At 41.9% G+C, this 22,674-nt stretch overlaps 6 protein-coding genes across 9 annotated transcripts; 3 read left to right on the forward strand and 3 right to left on the reverse strand.

Moving 5' to 3' along the window:
• Nucleotides 1-419: 419 nt before the first annotated feature.
• Nucleotides 420-2,688, reverse strand: LOC129600940 (prisilkin-39-like). 3 transcript variants are annotated; one of them, XM_055499632.1, is made up of 8 exons: nucleotides 2,532-2,688; nucleotides 2,114-2,295; nucleotides 1,777-1,928; nucleotides 1,647-1,706; nucleotides 1,442-1,516; nucleotides 1,219-1,350; nucleotides 940-1,108; nucleotides 420-909 (listed from the first exon to the last, which is right to left on the reverse strand). In XM_055499632.1, exons 1-8 carry the CDS (start codon nucleotides 2,541-2,543, stop codon nucleotides 744-746), a joined length of 948 nt encoding a protein of 315 aa, XP_055355607.1. In that variant the 5' UTR covers nucleotides 2,544-2,688; the 3' UTR covers nucleotides 420-743. The 3 variants fall into 3 exon arrangements, with proteins under 3 accessions (XP_055355607.1, XP_055355600.1, XP_055355616.1); XM_055499625.1 differs by having other exon boundaries at nucleotides 420-1,108; XM_055499641.1 differs by lacking the exon at nucleotides 1,442-1,516 and having other exon boundaries at nucleotides 420-1,108.
• Nucleotides 2,689-6,209: 3,521 nt separating this feature from the next.
• On the reverse strand, nucleotides 6,210-9,721 carry LOC129600897 (uncharacterized). Of its 2 annotated transcripts, none has more exons than XM_055499554.1 (8): nucleotides 9,309-9,517; nucleotides 8,966-9,172; nucleotides 8,706-8,752; nucleotides 8,512-8,605; nucleotides 8,254-8,424; nucleotides 7,717-8,009; nucleotides 7,551-7,653; nucleotides 6,210-7,386 (listed from the first exon to the last, which is right to left on the reverse strand). In XM_055499554.1, exons 2-8 carry the CDS (start codon nucleotides 9,135-9,137, stop codon nucleotides 6,629-6,631), a joined length of 1,638 nt encoding a protein of 545 aa, XP_055355529.1. In that variant the 5' UTR covers nucleotides 9,138-9,172; nucleotides 9,309-9,517; the 3' UTR covers nucleotides 6,210-6,628. The 2 variants fall into 2 exon arrangements, with proteins under 2 accessions (XP_055355529.1, XP_055355522.1); XM_055499547.1 differs by lacking the exon at nucleotides 9,309-9,517 and adding an exon at nucleotides 9,561-9,721 and having other exon boundaries at nucleotides 6,211-7,386.
• Nucleotides 9,722-10,146: 425 nt separating this feature from the next.
• Nucleotides 10,147-11,471, forward strand: LOC129600992 (histone H2A). Its single transcript, XM_055499686.1, has 2 exons — nucleotides 10,147-10,550; nucleotides 11,085-11,471. The coding sequence occupies exons 1-2, from the start codon at nucleotides 10,275-10,277 to the stop codon at nucleotides 11,271-11,273; spliced, it is 465 nt and encodes a 154-aa protein (XP_055355661.1). The 5' UTR covers nucleotides 10,147-10,274; the 3' UTR covers nucleotides 11,274-11,471.
• Nucleotides 11,472-11,765: 294 nt separating this feature from the next.
• On the forward strand, nucleotides 11,766-14,070 carry LOC129600924 (uncharacterized). The gene is made up of 4 exons (XM_055499602.1): nucleotides 11,766-12,398; nucleotides 12,471-12,671; nucleotides 12,921-13,444; nucleotides 13,641-14,070. The coding sequence occupies exons 1-4, from the start codon at nucleotides 12,103-12,105 to the stop codon at nucleotides 13,736-13,738; spliced, it is 1,119 nt and encodes a 372-aa protein (XP_055355577.1). The 5' UTR covers nucleotides 11,766-12,102; the 3' UTR covers nucleotides 13,739-14,070.
• A 529-nt stretch (nucleotides 14,071-14,599) lies between these two features.
• LOC129600864 (neuroendocrine convertase 1-like) lies at nucleotides 14,600-19,329 on the forward strand. Its single transcript, XM_055499496.1, has 13 exons — nucleotides 14,600-15,001; nucleotides 15,489-15,719; nucleotides 15,879-16,082; nucleotides 16,179-16,314; nucleotides 16,443-16,480; nucleotides 16,557-16,895; nucleotides 17,034-17,246; nucleotides 17,323-17,392; nucleotides 17,533-17,563; nucleotides 17,984-18,211; nucleotides 18,276-18,433; nucleotides 18,500-18,633; nucleotides 18,932-19,329. The coding sequence occupies exons 1-13, from the start codon at nucleotides 14,843-14,845 to the stop codon at nucleotides 19,082-19,084; spliced, it is 2,094 nt and encodes a 697-aa protein (XP_055355471.1). The 5' UTR covers nucleotides 14,600-14,842; the 3' UTR covers nucleotides 19,085-19,329.
• An 803-nt stretch (nucleotides 19,330-20,132) lies between these two features.
• Nucleotides 20,133-21,631, reverse strand: LOC129600971 (cytosolic-abundant heat soluble protein 86272-like). The gene is made up of 2 exons (XM_055499665.1): nucleotides 20,807-21,631; nucleotides 20,133-20,625 (listed from the first exon to the last, which is right to left on the reverse strand). The coding sequence occupies exons 1-2, from the start codon at nucleotides 21,304-21,306 to the stop codon at nucleotides 20,457-20,459; spliced, it is 669 nt and encodes a 222-aa protein (XP_055355640.1). The 5' UTR covers nucleotides 21,307-21,631; the 3' UTR covers nucleotides 20,133-20,456.
• Between the last annotated feature and the right edge of the window lie 1,043 nt (nucleotides 21,632-22,674).

The raw sequence follows: 22,674 nt of genomic DNA on the forward strand, positions 1-22,674 counted from the left end.
TTTTCGTTAGCTTCTAGCTGGAGATAAATTAATCCCGTGTTTAGTTGAAAAATTAATGAAATAATGTATACATAACCAGCTTAAAAAATACGGCACAAAATCATCGCATTTTATATGGTCTTTAAACTGACAAACAATGGATTGCAGTCGAGTTCATCTACGTATAACACGAGTACAAAAGCGCAACCGTCCTTGTGCTTCTTCCGCGAGCTTTTAGGCTTTTCTGCATTTGTTGCAGACTTAAACAATCCATGACCACTCTATAATTATGGTTTTTTAGACATTATAATTATGCTCTATCCCGTCTTTATCTTAACAACAAGCTCTATACAATCCATAATCACTTAATCATTATGGTTTTTAAAACATTCTTTAACGATATCAGTGACATTTAAACCCGCCATTTAAAGTGTGTTTTCCGGCAATTTTCATTTATGTAACTTCATCTTTGTTTCAATTCGGACTATCATTCAGCGCTGACCAAAATTCATAACCGTAAATTTACATCTAAAATGCAGCAGACAGGCTGTAAAGTAACTCATCCAGTGGTATAAAAAATATTTAAGGATATAACGCAGTATAAAAATTTGGCTTAGTGAAAGATTGGTGATACATAGTACAAAGATAAAGATATCCAAAAGAAGCAACTAAAAAACGAGTTAATTGATCACAAGGTTTGGGGGTTTGAGGAAGCAGCACAGAAAGCTGCTTCAGTGCAAAGACTGCTAACTGCATTGTCCAGCCTAATAAGCCGAGTAGGATTGGTAGCTGGATGGCTTATAATCATCATAACCATACGACGGCTTGGAGTATCCATACGATGGCTCTTGATAGCCATAAGATTTCTGTTCATAACCATATGACTTCTGTTCGTAGCTGGGAGCGGAGTAGGATTTCTGTTCGTAACCGTAGCTGGGATAGGACTTTTGTTCATAACCATAGCTGGGATAGGACTTCTGCTCGTAACCATAGTTCGGATAAGAGTATGATTTCTGCTCATACCCATAGCTGGGAGCCTGGTAGGATTTCTGTTCGTAACCGTAGCTAGGATAAGATGGCTTGTAGTCATAGCTGGAATATCCGTAGTTGTTGTCGTAAGACTTTCCGTCTGCAACACAGACATCGGTGACCTTTGCCACAGATATGACCCGCAGCGGATTCGGAAGTAATGCAAAGGTGGCAATACAAGTAGCAGGCTGAGAATAATAATTGTCTTACAGCTATCGTATGATGGTTTGTAGGAATCGTAAGATGGCTTGTAGTCATAAGCCGGAGCCTTGTAATCGTAGGAAGGAGCCTTGTATTCGTAAGAAGGCGCTTTGTAGTCATAGGAAGGCTTCTGGTATCCATCTGTAAAAGAATGTTTATACGACTATATACAGAAGACCGTAAACAAGTTTTATACTAAATTTTAATTCAAATCAGTATGCTAGTTACTTACAGCTAGGATAAGACGGCTTGTAGTTATCATACGATTGATAACCGTAGCTTTCGTAGGACGGCTTTTGATAACCATCTTTAAAATAAAAGGCAGATAGAATAGTGTTTTATGTGCGCACAATGTCGTGATCAGGTCACAGGTGTTCTTATCGGCAAACTTTGAAAATTGTCCAATATTAATTCTAATTCTGCAGTAATGTACTTACAGTTAGGTTGTTGGTATCCATAGCTGGGCTTGTTGTCATAAGAATCGTACGATCGGCCATCTGCAAAATATGCTGCTTATACATGCAGATCTGATGGCGGTTCATGGTGCAGTGTACAATGAATTCTTACATGGAGCAGGGGCATAACCATATTCTTGTTTGTATCCATAGTCCTGCTTGTAGCCATAGGCGGGAGCTTCGTAGCCACCATATCCGTAGTTATCATAGCCATACTGAGAATCGTACGATGATCCAGGGTAGTGTGAAGGATAACCTCCATATCTACAACGAACAAGCAACAACCTTCATTGTTTGCTCAATTGACCATCAAGCCATACGCGCGACGACGAAGCGGTCATCGCTTTCTAATAGGCTATTAAGTGACCTTTACTGATCAAACACACTATCCAGTCAGCAGCTAAATAATCCAATAGATTCAAGCACCACATGGTTTAAGAGTTGTTTACCCGTAATAAGGTTTCTTTGGCTTTGGCTTATCATAGCTCTTTTGGTAACCGGAAGCTGCCGGCTGCATGTCTTCGGCCGGCATCCCGACCTCCTTTGAACCGGCTACCGTGGCATTCTTTGGTTGTTCCGGTTTCTGACAAGCGGCTAGTCCAAAAAGAAGCACAGCCAGGCATAATCCAACCTGGAATAATATCTAACTTAATACAAAGTAAAATTTATTCCTTTTTGGTTACGTATAAATTCCTCTTCCACTGAAATAGCGATCGCGGCTCATAGATTGACTGTCGTATAGCTAAATTTATACAATCCCAATTCTATGGAAAAACAACGAGTCGCAAATAATCCAGATTAGAGGAAGGTCACGGGATACTACATGGGGCAAGCTAAAAGGACAGGCTACGTGCACATCAACGCTACCTGTTGATGCATGGTTGGCGGAAGTGGTCGACGTTAATCAGAAAAACGTATAGATCCCAACGCGATCAGCAGTGAAACGTGAGACTGTAGCGTGTGCACACACTGCGTTTGTCGACTGGACACAACTGGATGATGTCGACGAATGATTAGTAAGGATTTTATACTCTCTGCTTGCCTGGCAGTTAGAAGTGCAAAGAAAAAGAAATTAAAGATTTCTTACCTCTGTTTTGAATGAGTAAACAAGCGGACGACTCACATCAATGACTCTGAGCCTACTTTAGGTACATGCAGACACTCGAGAGTGTACTCCGTCCGGCCGTGCGCTGCGCCTCATCATACAGCGGGCATAATTTCCGTTATGCCAACTACCGCCACTGTGACGGCTACGCGCGCCAGGTCCGCCCGCGCCTGGTTAGGGAACTGCTCTGCATAATATAACCAGCTTTATGATTACACTCTTCATCTATAATCGCATGCAGAAAACGACTAAATCAAACGAAAATCAAAGAGTTCAAGTAGACAAACGTGGGTTAATTATAGTTTGAGGCTCATCCTTACATCATTTTCTCTTGTCAGTTTAAACTAGACAGGGCAATTAAGAGACCAACGGTCAGGCTGGTCGCGTTTGAACTCCGCGCGCGTCGTCTGCCTATTAGTTATTTTAGTACGTAACACTATTTTCAATGATATAATTTTTTCTTTTTCAAATTCAAAGGCAAATATTGAGCGCCGCTCTATTCGTGTACATAAACAATTTGGTCTTGTCTCCCGACATCCGTACGCTGGTGGGATGTCCGTCGTGATACAATATCATCCGGATATCGTCATAGCGGTAGAGTTCTATTCAGAATTGATCGCCCATTTCGATACTGTTATGTCAGCTTAAGCGCGGTGATGGACGTAATGGTGGTGCGCGTATGTGAAACGCTACCGCGCATTACGGTATTTTCGCTGGATTTCGTAATATGGAAAAAACTGCCCTCGTCTTACGATCCAGATTAATCATTAACATCAGCGCTGTCCGATCATTCCATCTTTTTCTTAATTAGATCCGTTCATTAATTATAGGCTTATGCCATGGGTGGATTTTTTCTTACCTTCGTGTAGTGGACCTTGCTGATGTCAGTTCCGCATCAGCGAGCTGTCCAACTGCAGAACAATCTGAGTGTTTTCGATGGCTCGGGTGGGGCGGTACAGCTGACGTGCTTGATATGAATAAAATATTGTATACTGTTATTTAAAATTATAGTGTTATGATACTGTAACTGTGATGTTTTAAACTTTAAACTAACTGCTTCATCTGAAATATAGCTCATCCTAACTTGTCAGTGCGGCGAAACAGATTTTTATGAATATCAGAAAGCGGCTTTTTTGCGAGAAAGCATACCCTGGAGAAATCTCTCTATAGGTCATCCGTATATAGATCTACATATACCGTGCCTAGCCTGATTGGGAGCTCATCGCACTACAGAGTACAGAGCGCAAAATGTTGAATTAGGCATCTAAAACACGGATTGGGTTTTAGATGCCTAATTCAATACGAGTATAAATAATTATTATTATAGAATTCCTGTATAATTATCAATATACTTATATGTACAGACAGTAAAAATAGTCATAAAATATTGCAGCGTTTCTACTTGCGAATGGAGAATATTATTTTGTTCTTATATAGATAGTTCGCATTCACTCCGAAAATAATGCAGAAATTCTATTCGGAAAAGTTTCTCTTTTGACAAATAATTTGTTCACGTAAATCTAATGGTAAGAGTAATTTCTGATGCATGTATGCACAGTACTTCTGTACAATATGTATACAAGTATACTGTTGGTATTGTAACTTGGACTTTTGTAGCATACTTCCTATATTTTATCTACATGACTACATACAAATTAAAAAAAATAATGCAATCGGCAAAAACGCAATATCCGGCGTTTGCGTAGCTCTGGATGTCGTGTGTCGGCAAAGGCCACACGGGACTAAATTTCAAAAATCTCTTAAATGGAAAATAATATTGAATCAGTTTTAATGCGCATCACAACTGCTGACAACCAACAGCAACAGACAAAAAGATCTTGTTTGGTTTTGACGGTACTATGGAATGGATACTCGTTCGATAATAGAGAACACAGTACTCTATTTATCGTTAATGGATTTTTTTGCGCTAATCTGTGTGCTGTTCCACCCCCCTGGAGGGCTTATTCCGAAATTATTATTTCGCACCACCATGCGAGCGCAGTTGCGTGGTGAAGTTTGTTTGGGTCATTCCATTTTCCACGCAGTGTTGTGGGAAACACAGTCTACAGTTGACTCTACACAATTTATTAATCCACAACTACAGTCTTCGAATATTACTTGCAAATGGCAAATGATAAGGAATTGATTGTTGTAGATTACAGACTGTAGACTGTTTAGTTAAGTCCGAAATTTGTTTGTGCAAGTTACGGCGGGAGCGGGGAAATAGCAAATTGTTGGCTGTTTTGAGCTTGCTACAGCAGACGTGCTATTTCACGGTCGATCGGTCTCTGTTGACTCGTTGAGCATACTAAAACGAAATCTAGCACAGCTACAAGCCTGCACTACGTGACTACAGTACGTCACATCTTTATTCGTTATCCACGTTTAGATCTGTCAGGACCGATTGCTGTTGCTCTGCTCGTGCAATCTGATCCCAGACTCCGAGTATTACTCTCAGTTGGGTGTAAAAGTCTGTGTTTGGAATGGCAGAAACCAAATCCCCCGTGGCAGGAACTGGCGCTACTGCTCCTGGCGTCTCTCCTCATTTTGGCACAAAACAAGACAATCCGGAAGGATTGGCCTTAGCCAAAGGTGAAGGTGGCTCAAATCCCGATCCCAATCCCACGGATGCTGATTTCCAGGAAACATTTGGGAAGAAGACTGGTGCAGACAATGCGCAGGCGTCCGGACGCGGAACGCCTGGCGTCGGGGACATTCCCGAACCGGAGGCAGCAGGTGATGCGGAAAAGCCAGCCCAGATAAGCTCTGGCAATAAGGAGGTACCGTCTAAGGAGGCGAAACAGCTGAAAGCCGAGATGGAAGTGTAAGGGTGTGGTGAGGATGCTGCCACGTGCTAGGATTTTCTTCCCAAGATTAAATTAATCCACTGTGGTCTGTAGATACTGATATTCATCGGATTGATTGTATTATGAATTTTTTATTCTAACCAGAACTTTGCCACATTGGCACTTTCAGTGAAATTCGCGTTTGTACCTACCAGACTGTCATTATTATGATAATATATATATTATTGATACTGTATCACGAGTACCGGTGTTTGTATTGTCTTGTGCAATGCCTGTTCCTTATTTCTTTGACTAAAATTGATACAAGCACAAAACGAAAAACGTGTTCACATTAAATTTAAGGACAGACTGAAGTACGAGCACAGGTTGTTTAGTTTGTTATTGTATTATGGGATTGGTTAATGACTGTCGACTTGCACTATAAAACAACTGCACAGAAGTGAGCGCTGCCCATTACGGACTGCAATCGAAGAAGACTAAATTTTAACTAAATTAAAGGCTTAAAATTATTAAGAAGACAAAATTTTTATAAAACTAAAGAATACCAAGACTGCCAAAATGTATGTGTTTTTGGGGCTTCGTATTCGACAGTCCTGTTTTAGACAACTCATCGAAATCCGTATTGCAGAATTTGTACAGAAGAATATTTATGTTGCGACCCATATAAACAATTCGCATTAAAAATGTAGCAAAAACATCGAAAAATAGGAAGAAAAGCTAAAAACAGCACAACAGAAAAAGTAAACAAAAAGATATTTTCTATCGTTTCAGAGTTTAAAACATTTCAGCACCCGGAGTACAGCATATCATACCAAAAAATGTACGTGCAATCATGCATTCTCTTTTCAACTCGCAAATTAACTTGATATGAATAGTTGTTATCCTAACAACAAGACAATCGACGGAAACGAAAACAAACGTAGCAAATAACGCTATAACGACGGAAATAATGAGCTTTTCGAAAAGAGTGCCCCATGAATATCCGTAGCAGAGTGCGAAGGTGTAAATAAATATAAAAAGGAGGTGAACAGCTTATGCACATTCTCCGTCTGCTACTGTCCCCGATTGCTACCTGCCCCACGGTTTCCACTTCCGCGGTGCGGTGGACGCCCACCGCGACCTATTGGACCCCGTCCGCCTCGGCGCGGACCACGATAACCCGGTCCCCCTCGGTTGGGTGGCCCCGCTTGGCGATAACCATTCCCAGCGAAACCATTACTCGGGCCATGTCCAAAACTGCTTCCATCCCCGACGAAACCAGCCGGTGGCTGGAAATCCGGTGCTGCGGTGTTCCAGTTATCTCCACCACCAAAGTGACCAGCATTACTGTTCGTCCACACTGCACCGCCGCTGAAAATATCCTGCTCCGAGTAGTCAGTGCTTTCAAATCCTCCATTCACCTTCGCACCCCCATTGCGAGTGTGATCCGCAGCTCCCAGCTGGAGTGAATTCTGCAGACTCTGCGTCAAGCTTGCCAGTTCCTCAGCGGTCAGGTTACCACCGGAAATCACCAGTGATTCCATGGGCGCAAAACTGCCACCGTCTTTTGGCATGATGGTGACTCGCTGGGCTTCGGGACGCTTTTCCGGAATCGCTGAATAAGATTGGCTTTCGGGTCGCACCTGAGTATGCGTTGCCACGGGCGGAGTAGGGCGTTGGTTAACAGCTTCCGTGCGGGAGGTAGCAGGAGCACTTGTAACGTGTTTAGGTGCTGACTGAGAGGGTGGCGCAGTTTTGTGACTCTCGGTCGCCACATGACGCGGCACCGAAGTTGCTGGCTTATATGTATATGTCGGCATAAAGATTTCCACTGTAAAACCAACTCCATTATTCAACAGGAATCGCGTCCAAAGTTTAATAAATTAAAAAAATCGATATTTTACTCATTCGTTGAGAGGCAGCAGTGAGAATGAGTATAAAAATAATAATCTTCAGTGTAAAAAATTATAATCTTCAGACTTCAGTGTTACTAACCATCTCCGAACTTATTAACTTCTCTCTGTAAACTTTCCAAGGAGTAGGAAAATCGTGGAACGGTGGCTAGATGAACGTCATTTTTGTAATCCTTCGTAAATGACTACAAAGGAAAATGAGAACTTATTCAAAGCTTAATTTGAAAAACCTAATAGACAATACTAACACCGCAATCTTGCTGCCAGTCAGCGTATTCTTTTGGGCTCAGGGCTGTCGCCTGAGTTACCCGATCAACCAGTTCGCCACTCTGGTTGTGTCGGTGATAAAGTATTTGACTAGCTTGATCTTCGCTGCGCTCCATATTACGACGAAGCGTTTCATAGCGGTGCTCTACCAGCCGGCGGATCTGTTCAAACGCAAAATCCAGGTTTTTTATGTCGTCCATGTGCATCTCCGTTAACTGTGTCAAAAGACGACTAAAGGAGGAGGCATGAACATGGATGTCAGGTATCGGCACCTCTACAAAACAGCGGTTTGTCTATCATATGTACAGCCGCTAATATTACATCGTAAATCGAGCCTCCTAAACAAGTATAGTATCATTAAAATCATTCGAAATAAGAAAGTATCGTACACAAACTGATTATCTCACCAAAATGTTAAATGTCAAATCCGTAAATACAATCACAAACACATAGATAAAAATTAATACTGACTGAAATGGAAGAAGACTGCATAGACTGTACACATACATCACCGTTACCTTTGGGAACGATCGCCTGTTTCGGAGGTGCAATCTCCTGAATCTCTTTCTTCGGTACGTTATCACGTTTGGGATGGGCTTGCACACTGGCTTTTGATGCCACGGACGGATTTTCTCCGTTTAGTTTCGCAGTGACGCTGCTCTTGCTTTTTCCCATTACGCCATCTTTATCTAACATATTAGAAGAGGTAAAGAAAATATGCTGGAAAATAGCTCGATTTCAGCATTAATACGCCAACACGCGCATTTAGCATTTACCCTGGATGACTGCTGGTGGCCGGCTGCTGCTAGCTTCGCTAAGGTTGTCCTTCGTATCGCTCTCACTGACTTTCTTCTTCTTGCCCGCCTTGCCCTGTACAAGAAATCCAGAATTAAAGGAATTTCATTGACCATCGGCCCATCTTGGAACTTGTGTCAACTGCATCACAAGAATTACTTTTACAATTTCGTACCTTTTTCGACGTAGTAGCCCAACCGCCAATCACATCTTCCGCATCTCCTGTTACGCAAAATTAACAGTCTTACCGCTTACGAATTAGCGAAACTAGCTTTAAAAACTATGACACTTCACTGACAAGTGAGAACATCCGACGCCGGACGTACATGAGACTACATCACTGATAATCGGCAAAACGAAATTTATAAATCATGCGCGAAAATAGTTCTTTCGTGGTTTCTACTTCGCAAATAGTTTACAACATTAATCTGATACCTGTACGGAGTGCTTCGACGACCATATCAGTCTGGTCATTATAATTTTCCAATAGCTGCACTAATTCCTGGTTACTCTTGTTTTTTGCTTCCGGGCATACTTCCCGCAGAGCATTCAAACGTTTTTTCGTTGCAGCGGTTATTTTAGCTGCTCCACTTCCTCCTCCAGCCATTACTACTGTTCCTGTTCGGGTATCGTACTGAATATCTGAAAAAGGATAGTGTTTATCAGTTTGAGTTTCCAAAGCTGGCTCCGAATAACACATATGCTAATCAGCTAATGGTAAGCAGAGTGGTCTGCAACCAAGACTAAGAGCACAAGTAAAACGACTGTTTGTAACTACCACCGAACAAACACGCTATAATCTAGCAGCAGGCGAAGGTATCCTAAAAACAATTCTATTCCCAATACGAAAAAAACAGTTAACGAAATCGGGAACCGTCGACTAAGTAAGCTTGCAAATGAGACCATGCCACGTCGCGGTCTACGTCGCTAATCGACTGGACCACTGTATGCCTGCTGTAAAACGTTCCAGCTGATCACATCGAGGTATTCCGGACATGCAAAAAACTCATCTGATATATAGGACACTCACCGCTCATTTTCCACAATGAAAGACACAGAAAGATGATCCAAACTAAATACAGGAAGATAACTATCAAAAACACTCACATTCACAGCGCATACCGTCACGGTCTGGCTAATGCTGCAGTGCTAGGCTGGCAAGCAGACAGTCGATCGCGCTGCTTCATTCAAAACTTTTACAGTGAACGATCAATGGAGCGACTTACAGCACAGTTAAATGGTACCGCAGGCTAACCGAATAAGAAAGAAGCCGACTGCATCTGCGAGAGCGCAGGCATGTATGTATGTATGATTTTGGCCATGAAAATTAATGATGAATGGCCATCGTCACTAATACAATCAGCTTTTCCTTTTTTAAAAAATGTAGATTTAATTTAATGCAACAAAATTTAATAACAGGAGCAGGTTAAGGAGCTAAATTTCCGATAATTATTACAAACAAAAAGTGCCTATTAATTTTCGCAGTTTCAAATGAAAACATATGTGCCAAGTCAGCCACGGTCGGTTCATATTTGTTCCCACGGCTCTTGCTCACGGTATCAATACTGATATCGGCTCAGAAATGGTTCAGTTCATCATTCACTACTAATGTATTTACGAAACTTTCTCGGCCTTGGATCTGTACGTAATCTGTTGAACGTTTTTCTCGGTGTGGAATTTGTGTAGCTTCAGCATCAACTGATTTTAATTTCGTTTCCGACTAATCCGTTTTACTCATCATAAAATGACTGGCCGAGGAAAAGGTGGCAAGGTTAAAAGTAAAGCCAAGTCTCGCTCCAGTCGAGCTGGACTTCAGTTTCCTGTGGGGCGCATTCATCGTATGCTCCGGAAGGGAAATTACGGGGAACGTATTGGCGCTGGAGCTCCAGTTTATCTGGCTGCTGTTCTAGAATATTTGGCTGCAGAAGTACTCGAATTGGCTGGAAACGCGGCACGAGATAACAAAAAGACTCGCATTATTCCGCGACATCTGCAGTTGGCCATCAGAAACGATGAAGAGGTATGACTAATAACCGTATAAGTAGTTGGTAGTTATAATTAATTCGTAGTTGGCTCTTAATTTTTAATTCAAACCAGAGCAAGTAGCCCATTTCCGGCTAAGATGACAATCTAGTTTGGGATTTTAAGCCTGGCTGGTGAATGCAAAAAAAGGAAAAGCTCCGAACTCAGTGTATGGTAGAAGTGATTAAAAGCCCTCAGATGAAAATCGACTCCCCCAACAGTAAGTTTGAAAAAAATCCACACCATAAGAAAGGCATCAGTGATCAGTCATTTAAAAAAATAGCAGCACTGCATAATGCGCTTCTAAAACTTAACCTATTTCTTGTTTGCGGATTATGGCTTTTCCGTTTTGTTAAAAGTCCATTATTTGAATTAGAAATTCGGTTACAGTATTTTTCTTTGCGCAAGATTTCCTGTAGCTGTATAGGCTCTGAGTTATAACATCAGAAACCGCAACCCCTCGTTTTCTCTGTTAGTTGAATTGCTTTTTTTCGCATTTACGGTCACTAACAGTGACTAACTATACTTGCAGTTGAACAAACTCCTGTCAGGAGTCACAATCGCACAAGGTGGTGTATTGCCAAATATTGCGCCAACATTGTTGCCGAAGAAAACAGGAGGTCCAGAAAGCAGCGGCGGAGGTGAACGTGGTGAAGGATCAGCGAAGCCGAAAGTCAAGAAGAGTGGCGGAGAAGCGCGTTCAGAGGCTCAAGAATCTTGATACCCGTAAACGCACGGTACATTGATTTTGATTTCATTGGAGTGCGTAGTATGCTTGCACATGCTCTTAATTATCCACGCTAAAAATTCGCTAAATATTATCTACCCTGGAATGGAATGTCCCGGCTTTTTAGCTTTTATTGGAGAAGCGAGCTTGATTGGCTGCTTGTGGTTTTTATAAATTTACAGATAATGTAAACTACCGGTTGAATCTGTCAACTGTACAGAAATAATATATATGTATATATGTTTACTTTTTGATAATATGAAAGGAAACCTGTGATTCTATGCGCAGAATTACTTAAATCACGCGAGTTGTTTGTTTGACTACGGTGTGGATATACTCAAATTAAACGATTTTCTTGATCACAATTCGTGATTTCGTGTGTGAACATTTTTATGGACTATACGGGCAGGAAGCGGTGTAGCATTAATCAGGACGCTTTTATTCGCTCTTTGTGAGTTGAATTGAAAACAAGTTATTTGGAGAAGGAGATATGTACGCGTTTTACATGCACCTTAATTATAATTTGCGTATGGGGAATGAGGATCGGGTATAATTTTACTGGCTCGGTTATTGACGGTTTGGGTACCTGCACGAGGTGTTTCCGTGCAAATGATATCGATTTTCTTACTTACTTGACGTAGCGGATTGAAGTCTGCGGAATCTCTGGAAGTACGATGCTTCATAATTTTCTGTAATGTTACACTATAATGGGCTCATGAAATATGCCTGACGCATTCACGTATAAATCGCTATCTTGTTTAGATGTTACAAAACGCCGGTTCAGCTCAGTCGTAAAGGTTAGTTAATTAGCTCTTTCTTTGCGATGGCGGAAGTTGTGATTGACCGTCTTCCAAATGGCGACATTATACCCGGCGGTCAGAGCCGCCACGTGGAAACACAGCGACGTCGTCGATTACGCCAACCGGTCATTGAATTCCCGAATTATGATGACGAGCTGAAAGAGGGCACGCAACTGCAAAATGTGTACAAGAAAGCTGGTTTGGATAAAGATCAGTCCGTTGATCGTCAGCCTCCGATTTTGCCTTTGGTACAAGACGAAACCATCACCCCAATTACGGACGAACTGGATGGAAGGACACCACGAAGAGTGCGCTCGCAGTACGTTCTCCTCCAGTGTTGCTGTGATTAGGTGATATTTACTAGGCTTATTTTTTGTGTGTTTGTACTCAGAATTCTCGATTTGGAGCGCGGATTAGCCATGAACTTAGCGGGTGTGAAGGAAGATATCGTAGCATTATCGAATGATGACTTCCACAACGTTATTCACCACGAGTCTGATATGGGACAGATTGATGTTCATACCGTTGATTCAGAGAAGGTGTACGTGGAGCGAAAAGGTCGATTCTATGCCCTTTCACATCGACCACTACAGTAAGCAGCGGATTCACATTAAATGCAACGGAAATTGCATTCTCGCAACTTACAGTTACTGTAGACTTACAGTTACTGTTCTCGCAACTTACAGTTCTCGCTTCTCTGAGATATTTTAAAGTTGCAAACATTTATATCATTCTGTTTAGCAGAGTACGTAGAGCCATTTAGCGCTAAATGATAATGAACGAGATGAGCAAGGGAGGCTTCAACAACACGCATCGAAAAATCCGTTTTTTATTGTTTTAGATGGAATGCTTCGGCTGATTCGCCGCCGTCTGTTGCGCAAGCCCAAACATCATCTGCATCCTCCATCCCGTACATCTACCTTGGTTTCCTCTTCTTCCGGCGTGCCTGTCTGTTTTCGCACGGACTCCTGGCTGGTCTGGCCTTATTCCACTGTATTGTCGTCCACACCATGACCCCTCCGAAACAATCTAACTGGGATCTTTTCGCCGAAATCTATATTCCCGAAGCGATCTGGGTGAAGACCGTGTACCAGCTGCTGATCGCTGTGTGTTGTGTGTCCTGTCTGTGTCGTACGGATTTGCTTGGCCGCGTGGACTGGACGCTGATACAGGAGAACTCCGAATCCATTGTGGCGCTAGTGCTGTATTTCGGTGCAGCCGCTTTGACCCATTTATGTGAGATAACCACCGTGCGCTTGTTGATGGAATTCAGTCGGCAGCCGGGAATTTCCTCCTCTGACATGACGAATGAGCTGAGCAGATGGAGAATTATGGATGCCGTCCGAACCGGCTGTGTTTGCTTTGGTGAGTAATTTTTTCTATTTTATTTCAGCGGGGTAATAACGTAATGGAGAGGATTTGGGTATTGCGGGTTTTATGGTGTTTTGGGATAACGAAAACGAGCTGGACAAAGCCATTTATAAATTTCTGTAAAACGCCATAGAATAATCGCGTTGTTACTGCAGAATTAATGTCTTTGTTGTGATTGTGCTGTGTGTAGGTTGGTTGCTTCTTTCATGGAATTGGAAACGTGATCGAATGCATGCTCATCTGAAGCCACGTTTCAAGGCAAAAGACCAGAAAGATCGCTCGAAATAGGACCGATTAAAAACAAGTCCTTCCTCTGTTTCGAGAGAGCCATTGATTTAGCCACTCAGATATTTCCAAGTTTCGGAATTGGAGAACTGCTTCATTGCGATACAGTTGCTGTTCCACTGAAAATCTGCGTGTAATGAAGTTACTTACCGTGCTTATGTAGATCTTAGTTTTGTTGTGCAGGTAAACGATTTAAAAGGCGGTGACGAATCGCTTTCGGTACTTCCGCTTTTCGCATGCGCTGTTATTGCCAGCTATGATATGATTTTTCAACACTGATATACCGACCTTCATTAAAGTTATTGTGATTAAACTAGATCTGTTCACGGTGCAACTTCCCGTTATGATGGCTTACTTACTTGTACAAAGTTGTAAGTGGTATTACCGTTTTAGCAGTGCAGTAATAAAACTACAGTTCCAGTACTGCGATACAGTAAATCAATACTGTAATTACATTAATCAATACCGTAATTACATTTAATTACATTACACCTCTGTAAATACTCTCAAGTTTGCATTTTAATTTGGAGTTTGCAGTTTTAAATTTGCTTTTCAAGAAATGTTTGTCGAATTGACATTTGCATGATCGTGTTCTGATGGAGCTGTGCATCACCAGAGAATATTTAAAAATTCGAGCAAAAAGTACTGGAAAATTCACCGCGAACTTCAGTTGTGCAGAAAGGTGCAGTGAGTCGGCTAGAAAGGTTATGAGTTATAACTGCCAAAATTTTGCTAGCAATGCTACAGTACGCCTGCAGCGGGAACAGGAACCGGTATCAGCGTTTGTCATTCTAATGTTATTTAGTACCGCAGTGTATTGTTTCGGAATTCCTCAGTAGTTGTTCCTGAAGAAAACCACGTTAAACCTCCTCGAAGGACGATATGAAGAGTTTTTTTGTTATTGTTCACCAAAGTCACACAAAGTTTTCCGCTGCGATCGCGGTAGTAATTAAGGTTGCTGCACATGTCGGTCGCATGTGCAGATAATTGTGTGTACATGTACTAGCGGTTTGGTCGGCCAATTGTTCTTCCCGCTATTTTTGCGACCATTAAAATAGATTCGAATCCATAGCCCATTAAAATTAGACAGATATATTTAAGTTTATAATGCAAATGTTGCCATGTGCAATGATGTTTTTCCCATGGATATTTTTATCTGTCATGGGTAATGGAGAATTTATTAACGAATGGCTGGTGGAAATTCCTGGTGGATTGGACGTGGCGCAGCAAGTGGCGAAAGAACATGGATTTATCGTTGTCAAAGAGGTCTGTAGCGGAGCTGTCACGAACTGCAGAATAATATACCTTTTTATAAATTTCACAAATTGTGCAGACATATAACTTTATGTGATTAAATGAGTTATGTAGAAGGCACTCTCAATGAAAGAGCATTTTAACTTCGGATTGTCCACTTCTGTGCATAATATGAAAATGTAAATACGCGGATTTAATACCCGCACCTCACGTCAAAGTATACATTATGTACATTTTTTGCCATCAAAACTGTAATTGGCTTCAGAACTGTTGGCGTCGGGTCTAATACTGTGCGCGCAAACTTTGACTTCGTTTCCGGCTACGATAGTTACTTATGAATAAAGGGCGTTTGTTGGAATCAATATTTATGCCTGCTTTTTGTTGCGTTCGATTGAAATTCTTCGCTCTTTTCGTCCCTTATTTAATTCCTGTTTCAATACAGTCATTGAACAACTACTACCGCCATGATCAGGTTATGAATACCGACGTTGTGTTGCAGCTACCGGAACTTCCGAAAGTGTTTCAGTTTAAAAGACTGGACAACACCTCCCACACCAATGATACTTTTTGTACACTCGGCGATTCCAGAAGCAGTTCCAATACGACGCTAAACTGCACCTCGCTATCGGCTACTTCCGTACACCGATCTAAACGAAAAGTTCCGGATAGTAATCCCATTGCAGCAAAACTGGTCAATAAACCGGCTAGCAATTTGGAACGCGACACTCGGGTAAGTTATAAAAAAACCTACAAAATTTGTACGTCGCTCTGTAGCCTTCGTTTATTGTTAGCAGTTTGTTACGCAATGTTTTTGTTAAAAACTAAAATGTATAATGTAATAATATATATAAATGTATAATACAAACTAGTTAATTAATGTATTCAACAGATTAAATGGGCAGAACAGCAAAAAGTTCTCGTGCGTACCAAGCGAGACTACCAGGACACCCCAAAATTATTTTTTATCGACGATAACGATAATGCATTTTCCATATCGTCCACCGACACCAGATCGGTTTCTCTTCCTGCATCCAATTCGGCACCAGACGCCGAAGCATTCAATGATCCACTGTGGGCTACGCAGTGGTACCTAGTATGTCTCAATATTTTTTGTTAACGTTATGTACGCATGCATATCTCCGTAAATCACTGATATTTTTCTTCGTGTCTGAATTTTGGATTTTTGCAGCACCAGCCATCCAGTAAATCAGCGGATCGTAATATGAGAGCATTGCAAGATTCTTCGCCAATCAGTCTGCAAGTTGCGCCGGTCTGGCAAAAAGAAATCACCGGCAAAGGCGTTGTAGTTACAATTCTGGATGATGGTAAGCGTGCACATCAGCTCTACTTGGTTAAATATTGTACATACGTTAATCTAATGTTATCTTAACTAAATATTGTACGAATTGTCCCACAACTGAAATGCATCCACTTATACTTTTGTGTTGTATAGGTTTGGAAAGTAATCATAGCGATCTCGCCGTCAATTACGTACGTGCATATAGACGTCTGCGTACAGTTCACAACATTGAAACACTGATAATGCATATACGATGGTTCTCCGAAGGATGCGGAAGCCAGTACCAACATTAACGGCAACAATCGGAATCCAACCCCACGATATGAGAATCCCGAAGACACGCACCACGGGACACGATGCGCCGGCGAAGTGGCCATGCAAGCCAACAACAACGTCTGCGGTGTTGGAATAGCATATGATGCACGTATTGGTGGCGTTCGTATGCTAGACGGAACGGTGACGGACCGCGTGGAAGCCGAGTCGTTTTCTTTCAACAACGATTACATCGACATCTACAGCTCATCCTGGGGACCGAGTGATAACGGGCGCACTGTCGAAAAACCCGGGTCAATGGCCGCGAGGGCATTGGAGAAAGGCGTAAAAGAAGTATGACCTTTATAATTTACTGCACCAGATAAGCTGGTGCCTAATAGAATTTAGTATTTACGTATAAAGCATTTAAACTTTAGGACCTCTTGTGTGTTTTAATGCTTATGTTTGTTGTGTGCCTTTGGTAAAACTCAGGGACGCCAGGGAAAAGGCTCTCTTTACGTGTGGGCGTCCGGGAATGGCGGGATTAATGGCGATTCTTGCGCCTATGACGGTTATGCATCCAATATCAATACCTTAAGCGTCGGTAGCACCACGGAATACGGTCATGTGCCCATCTACGCTGAGCAGTGCCCGTCAACAATGGCGTGCACTTGTTCCAGTGGATCATACTTCGAAGGAAAGATTGTATGTAATTGCACCAAAAAATCTTGCGAATAACAAGAGCCAGCAAGATAGTATTGTATAGAAGCATGAATTTTAGGTCAGCACCGATTTATTAAACCGGTGCACGTCCAGTCACACCGGAACGTCCGCTTCCGCTCCGCTAGCAGGTTAGAGTGGAACATCTACATTTCTACACTATACTTTCTATGTTGATTTACACCTGCTCGCAGTAAAATTACGTGTACTCGTACTGTTAATCATCGGCAACGGCAACTCCGGTAATAACAGCATTGTCTGAATGTTGTAGCTGCTATCGTTGCATTACTCCTGGAAGCGAAGTAAGTCAAATTATCGATAATTACTGCACAGACGAGTACATAATTTGGAAGCTGACTGTTAACTGCGGTCAGGAAAACATCGCAATGCAAAATCTAGCTCGATCTGGCTTGAATGAACAGTTTAGTGGTCAGAAAGATGTCCATGTTTTCCCGCAAGGCGGCGCAATGTTGCTAGTGCTCGGATTATGTAGGCTAAACTGCCATTATTGCTTTATTGCTGATCGTAATACTAAATTAAATCATCTTTGTGCTTATAATTATCGCTGGCTAACCAAGATAATGCATGCATGAAAAATCGTGCCTAATCGTGGTTTTGTTTCACCTTACCCTTAAGAAATTAAAGAAAGAGGCATGTACGTGCCGAATACAGAGGTGCGTACAAATTTTTTAGCAGTTTTCAATCTCCAATTTTGATTTCAGTAATAATCTGACATGGAGAGATGTAAAACACCTCGTAGCATGGACGGCTAATCCGTTTCCGCTATTGCATACTCCAGGCTGGTACGTCAATGGAGTGGGCATGTTAGTGCATCCCATTTTCGGGTTCGGCTTAATGGATGCAGCCAAATTAGTACAAGCAGGACAACTGTGGGAAACTGTACCGGAAAAGACCAAGTGTGCCATTCGTAAAGCCGGTATAGAGAATGCGTAAGAATTAGCCAGTTGAGTTAAATGTTTCACACGGCTTAACCGGTTTCGTTGACCTTTGCAGCCTGTTTTCTCACAACGAAAGCCTTGTTGTACCGGTGACAACTCGAGCCTGCCGGAACACTGTAAATGAGATTCGGTATCTGGAACACGTGGAAGTGATTGTATCGTTATCGCATCTCCGACGAGGCGTGGTGCAGATATACTTGGAAAGTCCAATGGGTATTGTCTGCAGAAAGCAAAATGCATTTAACTGTATCTCATAGCCGCTGTTGAATGAAAATCTAGGAACGCGAACCCTCATCGCACCGAAACGTCGAAATGACTTGTCTACTAACGGATTCGTTGAGTGGCCTTTTCTTTCCGTTCATAACTGGGGAGAGAATCCGTATGGGACGTGGAAAGTAACCTTCGAGAGTCAGGTAAGAAACCAGGATGTTCACGTAAAATTTGCAGAGATACATGCACACAGTAAAGTCGACAGCTAATTATTGACAGATTCGCAGAAATAAATCAGTTGTTGTAATGTAACTGTAATTTTCGTGGTTGCTGTAAATGTTGCAACTGCTGCAACAAGGTGTTGTATAAAAAATTGTGAAAAATTTGGAGCAAATCCACAATAAATTTTAACTGTTTTTCGGTAGGCTAATAGTATCTTAAAGTTGCAGTTCTCTATCTTTCGAATTAGTTTCCAAATTCATTGACTGTGTACAAATATAGGGCAACAACTCACAACTTTTTGGAGCTCTGCAATCTCTGAAAGTCGTTTTCCATGGAACCAAAGAGGAACCGAAATCAACAGGCGTAGTACGGGAGATGCGAAGGCAGCAAACATCAGATGCTCTGCAACAAGCTGATAAGGAGCCTTCCTAACAGTTAGGATAACGAACCAATAACACTTCCGATTTTTCAGTATTCCAGATAAAATATTGTTTCTGTTTGTTTATTTTTACTGTAATTTATTCTGAATTTGCCACTGTTCCCGGGCTTTCGATTGTTTTGCCAGATTCCGTCCGCTGGGAGAATATTATAGACGATAATTAAGGAAGTAGATTATTTACAGTTAGCTGTTGACTAGGCGGCGGCAGCTGAGTGTGTAATGTGTAAAATAAACTCAAAAACGGAAAGAATGCGCTTTGTTGCTCAGATTAATTCCGCTTTTATTTTGAAAGGATTTGGGATTGCTCTAGCGAGATCGATACCGCTTGTTAACGTTATTACGTAAGTACTTAACTGCGGCTGCGGACCATTCAGTACATGAAATCACCCTATAGTACTTGTACATCGTGCAAGCTGCCAGTCTGCAGGATAATAATGCCACGATTTACAGGATAGAATGAGTACTACTAAATGTAACACGGATACCGTATCGAATTCATTCTCCCGCCGTGGCAACGACAAATTAGCCTGTGTTGTTATTAAGGTATTGGCTTTCGCTTATTGCGGGAAATATTTTCTATTATGTGTCGGCCCACGTCCTTAGAAAACCAATAACGAGTACATCAGCAAGGAGCTGGTATCGATTACCGTCGAACGTTCTGCATCTGTAAGCCGCAACAGTTTACGGAAAGGTGCAAGCAGGGCGCTAACATTAACAATAAACAGTTTGCATCTGGCTTGCTGTTTGCTACGAAATTAATAAGTATGTGCATGAACAGTAGAAATAAACATTTGCTAGAATACACACAAGTTTCCTTATTGATAACCACTTCAAAACAAATAAAATAAATCGCAGAAGCCGTCATTTCAGGCTCCGGTGCCTAATAAATTTTAATTGTTCTTCTCATGCATCCATACGTCGGTGAAAGTTCACAGCGATACAACATACATAAGTTAGCTACGCTAACCGGCTAACTCCATGCCGCGTGGTTTCGGTATTTGCGATTTACGACTTGATGGCGAACGCAACGTTACAAACAAACATAAAATGGCACTTGATAAAGCATCAAAAATCTGCAACGGCATTCGTACGGGGCACAATAATCACCCATGAGACATAAAGAATTCCCTGTCCTCCGGTTATAAATTACGTTCCATATTGAGAAGTGCAAATAGTACCGTACATCCTTGTACATCGTTGTGATTAAAAAATCAAATGAACTCGGGAAATGCGTACGTGCGAATAAATCGGCGCATTACAACGCCAGAGAAAGGTGTTTATCTTAGTGTCGAAAGATTTCCAGTTTTGATGTGAAAGTGGTGCTTTAATTGTGATTGAAGGATTATGATTATTTGCTTTCATGACCTATTTGTCAACATGACCGCTGCTGACGGTATGTCCAGCCGTGGTATCCATGTTGACCGAGATATCCGTGTGCATGCGGCTGTTTTCCAGTGCATCCAGCGCCAGTTCCCGTTGTCGTTCCAGTTCTTTCTTGGCGAATTTGGCTTCCAGTTCCAGTTCTTCTTTTTGCCTGCGAAAAGATCACATATTAGATAAATCATTTTGCATAATCCAGACCCTATTAGCCGTTACAATGCGCAAGGATCATAAAGGACAGTTACTCTAGATTTAGATCTGCAATACCAGTTCTCATCGAAAGCTATGTAAAAAAACTGTTAGTCTATATTGCAGACGGTGGCTACTTGTCATACCGTTTAATGGCATCTTCTACCAATTTGCTCCGGAATTCCACATCCCGTTCATGTTGTTTCTCCATTTCCTTGCGAATTTTCGCCGTCTCCTTTTCGGTTTTCTCGCGATAGTCTTCCGTCAACTTGGCTATCTCCTTTTCATGCTTCTCGCGAATCTTCTCCTTTTCGCGGTAATACTTTTCATCGCGATCCCGCTTCCTTTCCAACTGCTCCGGCGTTTCGTAGATGATCTCGTCACGCGCTCCCGCTGTCACGCGCTCCACCGAGGCGGTCAGGCCTTCGCCCAGCAGTTCCTGTGCCAATCCGCTGACGGCATTCACGGATACCGCGGTGGTCGTTGGATGGATGAGCGGTGCATTGATGGTCGTACGGGTGACCGCCGTATCCAGGGTGTCGGAGTCGACATGCGTGCTGGACGAGACGTTCTTGATTGACTCCACCAGATGACCATCGGATGTGCGGACCTCCTTGATTTCTTTATGCTCGTGCGTGTGCGGCATTCTCCTCAAACGGAAATTCTTAATATTCAAGGCAAACGTATAGAAGGCAGAGTAAACAAACTCAAGTTTCTGTTGTGATTCGTGTGAGATTTGCAGACTTCAAACTAGGGAGTTGAGATCGAGTATTGCTTGTCAATTGTACTCGTATATATGCCGCCAAAGGTGTACTAGAGTGCAATTATATTGCACGTTCTGTTCAGGAAATGTTACTGAAAGGTTGGGTTGGGAGCTGCCGTTTTCCGTGGAATGGTGCAGCGAGAGCCGGCTCTGCAGAAGGGAAAATTGAATACTACGAGAAACTGTACAGGAGCAGCGTTTAAAGAATTGATTTCCGATACCGATGTTGTGCTCTAGGTGGAGTAACCGAGTTAGATCCAGCAATCGCTGGCGTGAAAATGTAATAAAAGGTTCAACTGTACAAACTGATGGGATTAAAGACGGCCCATGCAGTCGTATAGACTGAAAACCGACGGGTACGAGGCTTTGATCGTAAATTCGTACAGCTTCGCACATCAATCATGTGTTGCCACTGCATATTCGTATGTGGTAATTGTGTATACTACGCACGGTAAGAAGAATAGGTTAAAAAGAAGAACAGTTAAAAAGAATAGGGTTTTACAGTTGTCAAAAACAGTGAAAATTTGTTTACAGATTGCGCGTAAATTCAACTTGTTTCGGTAGAGAGGACTCCTGCGTTTTAGGTAGACAAGCTGTAGTACAGGTATGTTACCGTATGTATACACCTTAGCTACACAAAGCACAGACCAATATTTGCTCACGAAATATGGTGCGAAATCACATCACAATAATTAATTAATGCCCCTGTACTTGGTCTGTAGTAATCTGTACACGAAAAGGTAGTTTGTTCAACGCAGGTTTCGTGTGGAAACCGATGCGCGAAAGGTCCCAAAACGTTACTCTGGCGCTTGTACATCCCTGGAAACAATAGCTTTTCGTTAATACCGGTCCTTTTTAATTCAAATTTAACGATTTCGGATTAGTTTTTGCACCGGATTAGTTTTCGCAACTAATTAGTTTTTGTACCGGATTTGTACAAACTTACGTTAGATTTGCCTAAAGTTACGCCAATGTAAATGGAAAATATTGGTCAAAGTTTTGCTTCGAGCTAATGCTTCCATGTAATTTAGGTAAGCTTTTTTGTGTGCTACTATAACATTGTTAATCAAAATTTAAATGCTGTTTTGCAGATAGTTTAACAGTTTAGTTTAACAGTTTAGCTGTGAGTTTGTGCGGATGCTTCTAGGGCAAAATCTTACAGTACAACGGAAGGAGCAAATAAGCATTTAGCAATACAATTTGAAGCCGCGTAAAATAAATCAAACAATTTAAATAAATTGTTAGCAATCA

The sequence above is a fragment of the Paramacrobiotus metropolitanus genome, unplaced genomic scaffold (genome assembly GCF_019649055.1).
Source record: "Paramacrobiotus metropolitanus isolate TYO unplaced genomic scaffold, Prichtersi_v1.0 Parri_scaffold0000004, whole genome shotgun sequence".
Classification (NCBI taxonomy): domain Eukaryota; kingdom Metazoa; phylum Tardigrada; class Eutardigrada; order Parachela; family Macrobiotidae; genus Paramacrobiotus; species Paramacrobiotus metropolitanus.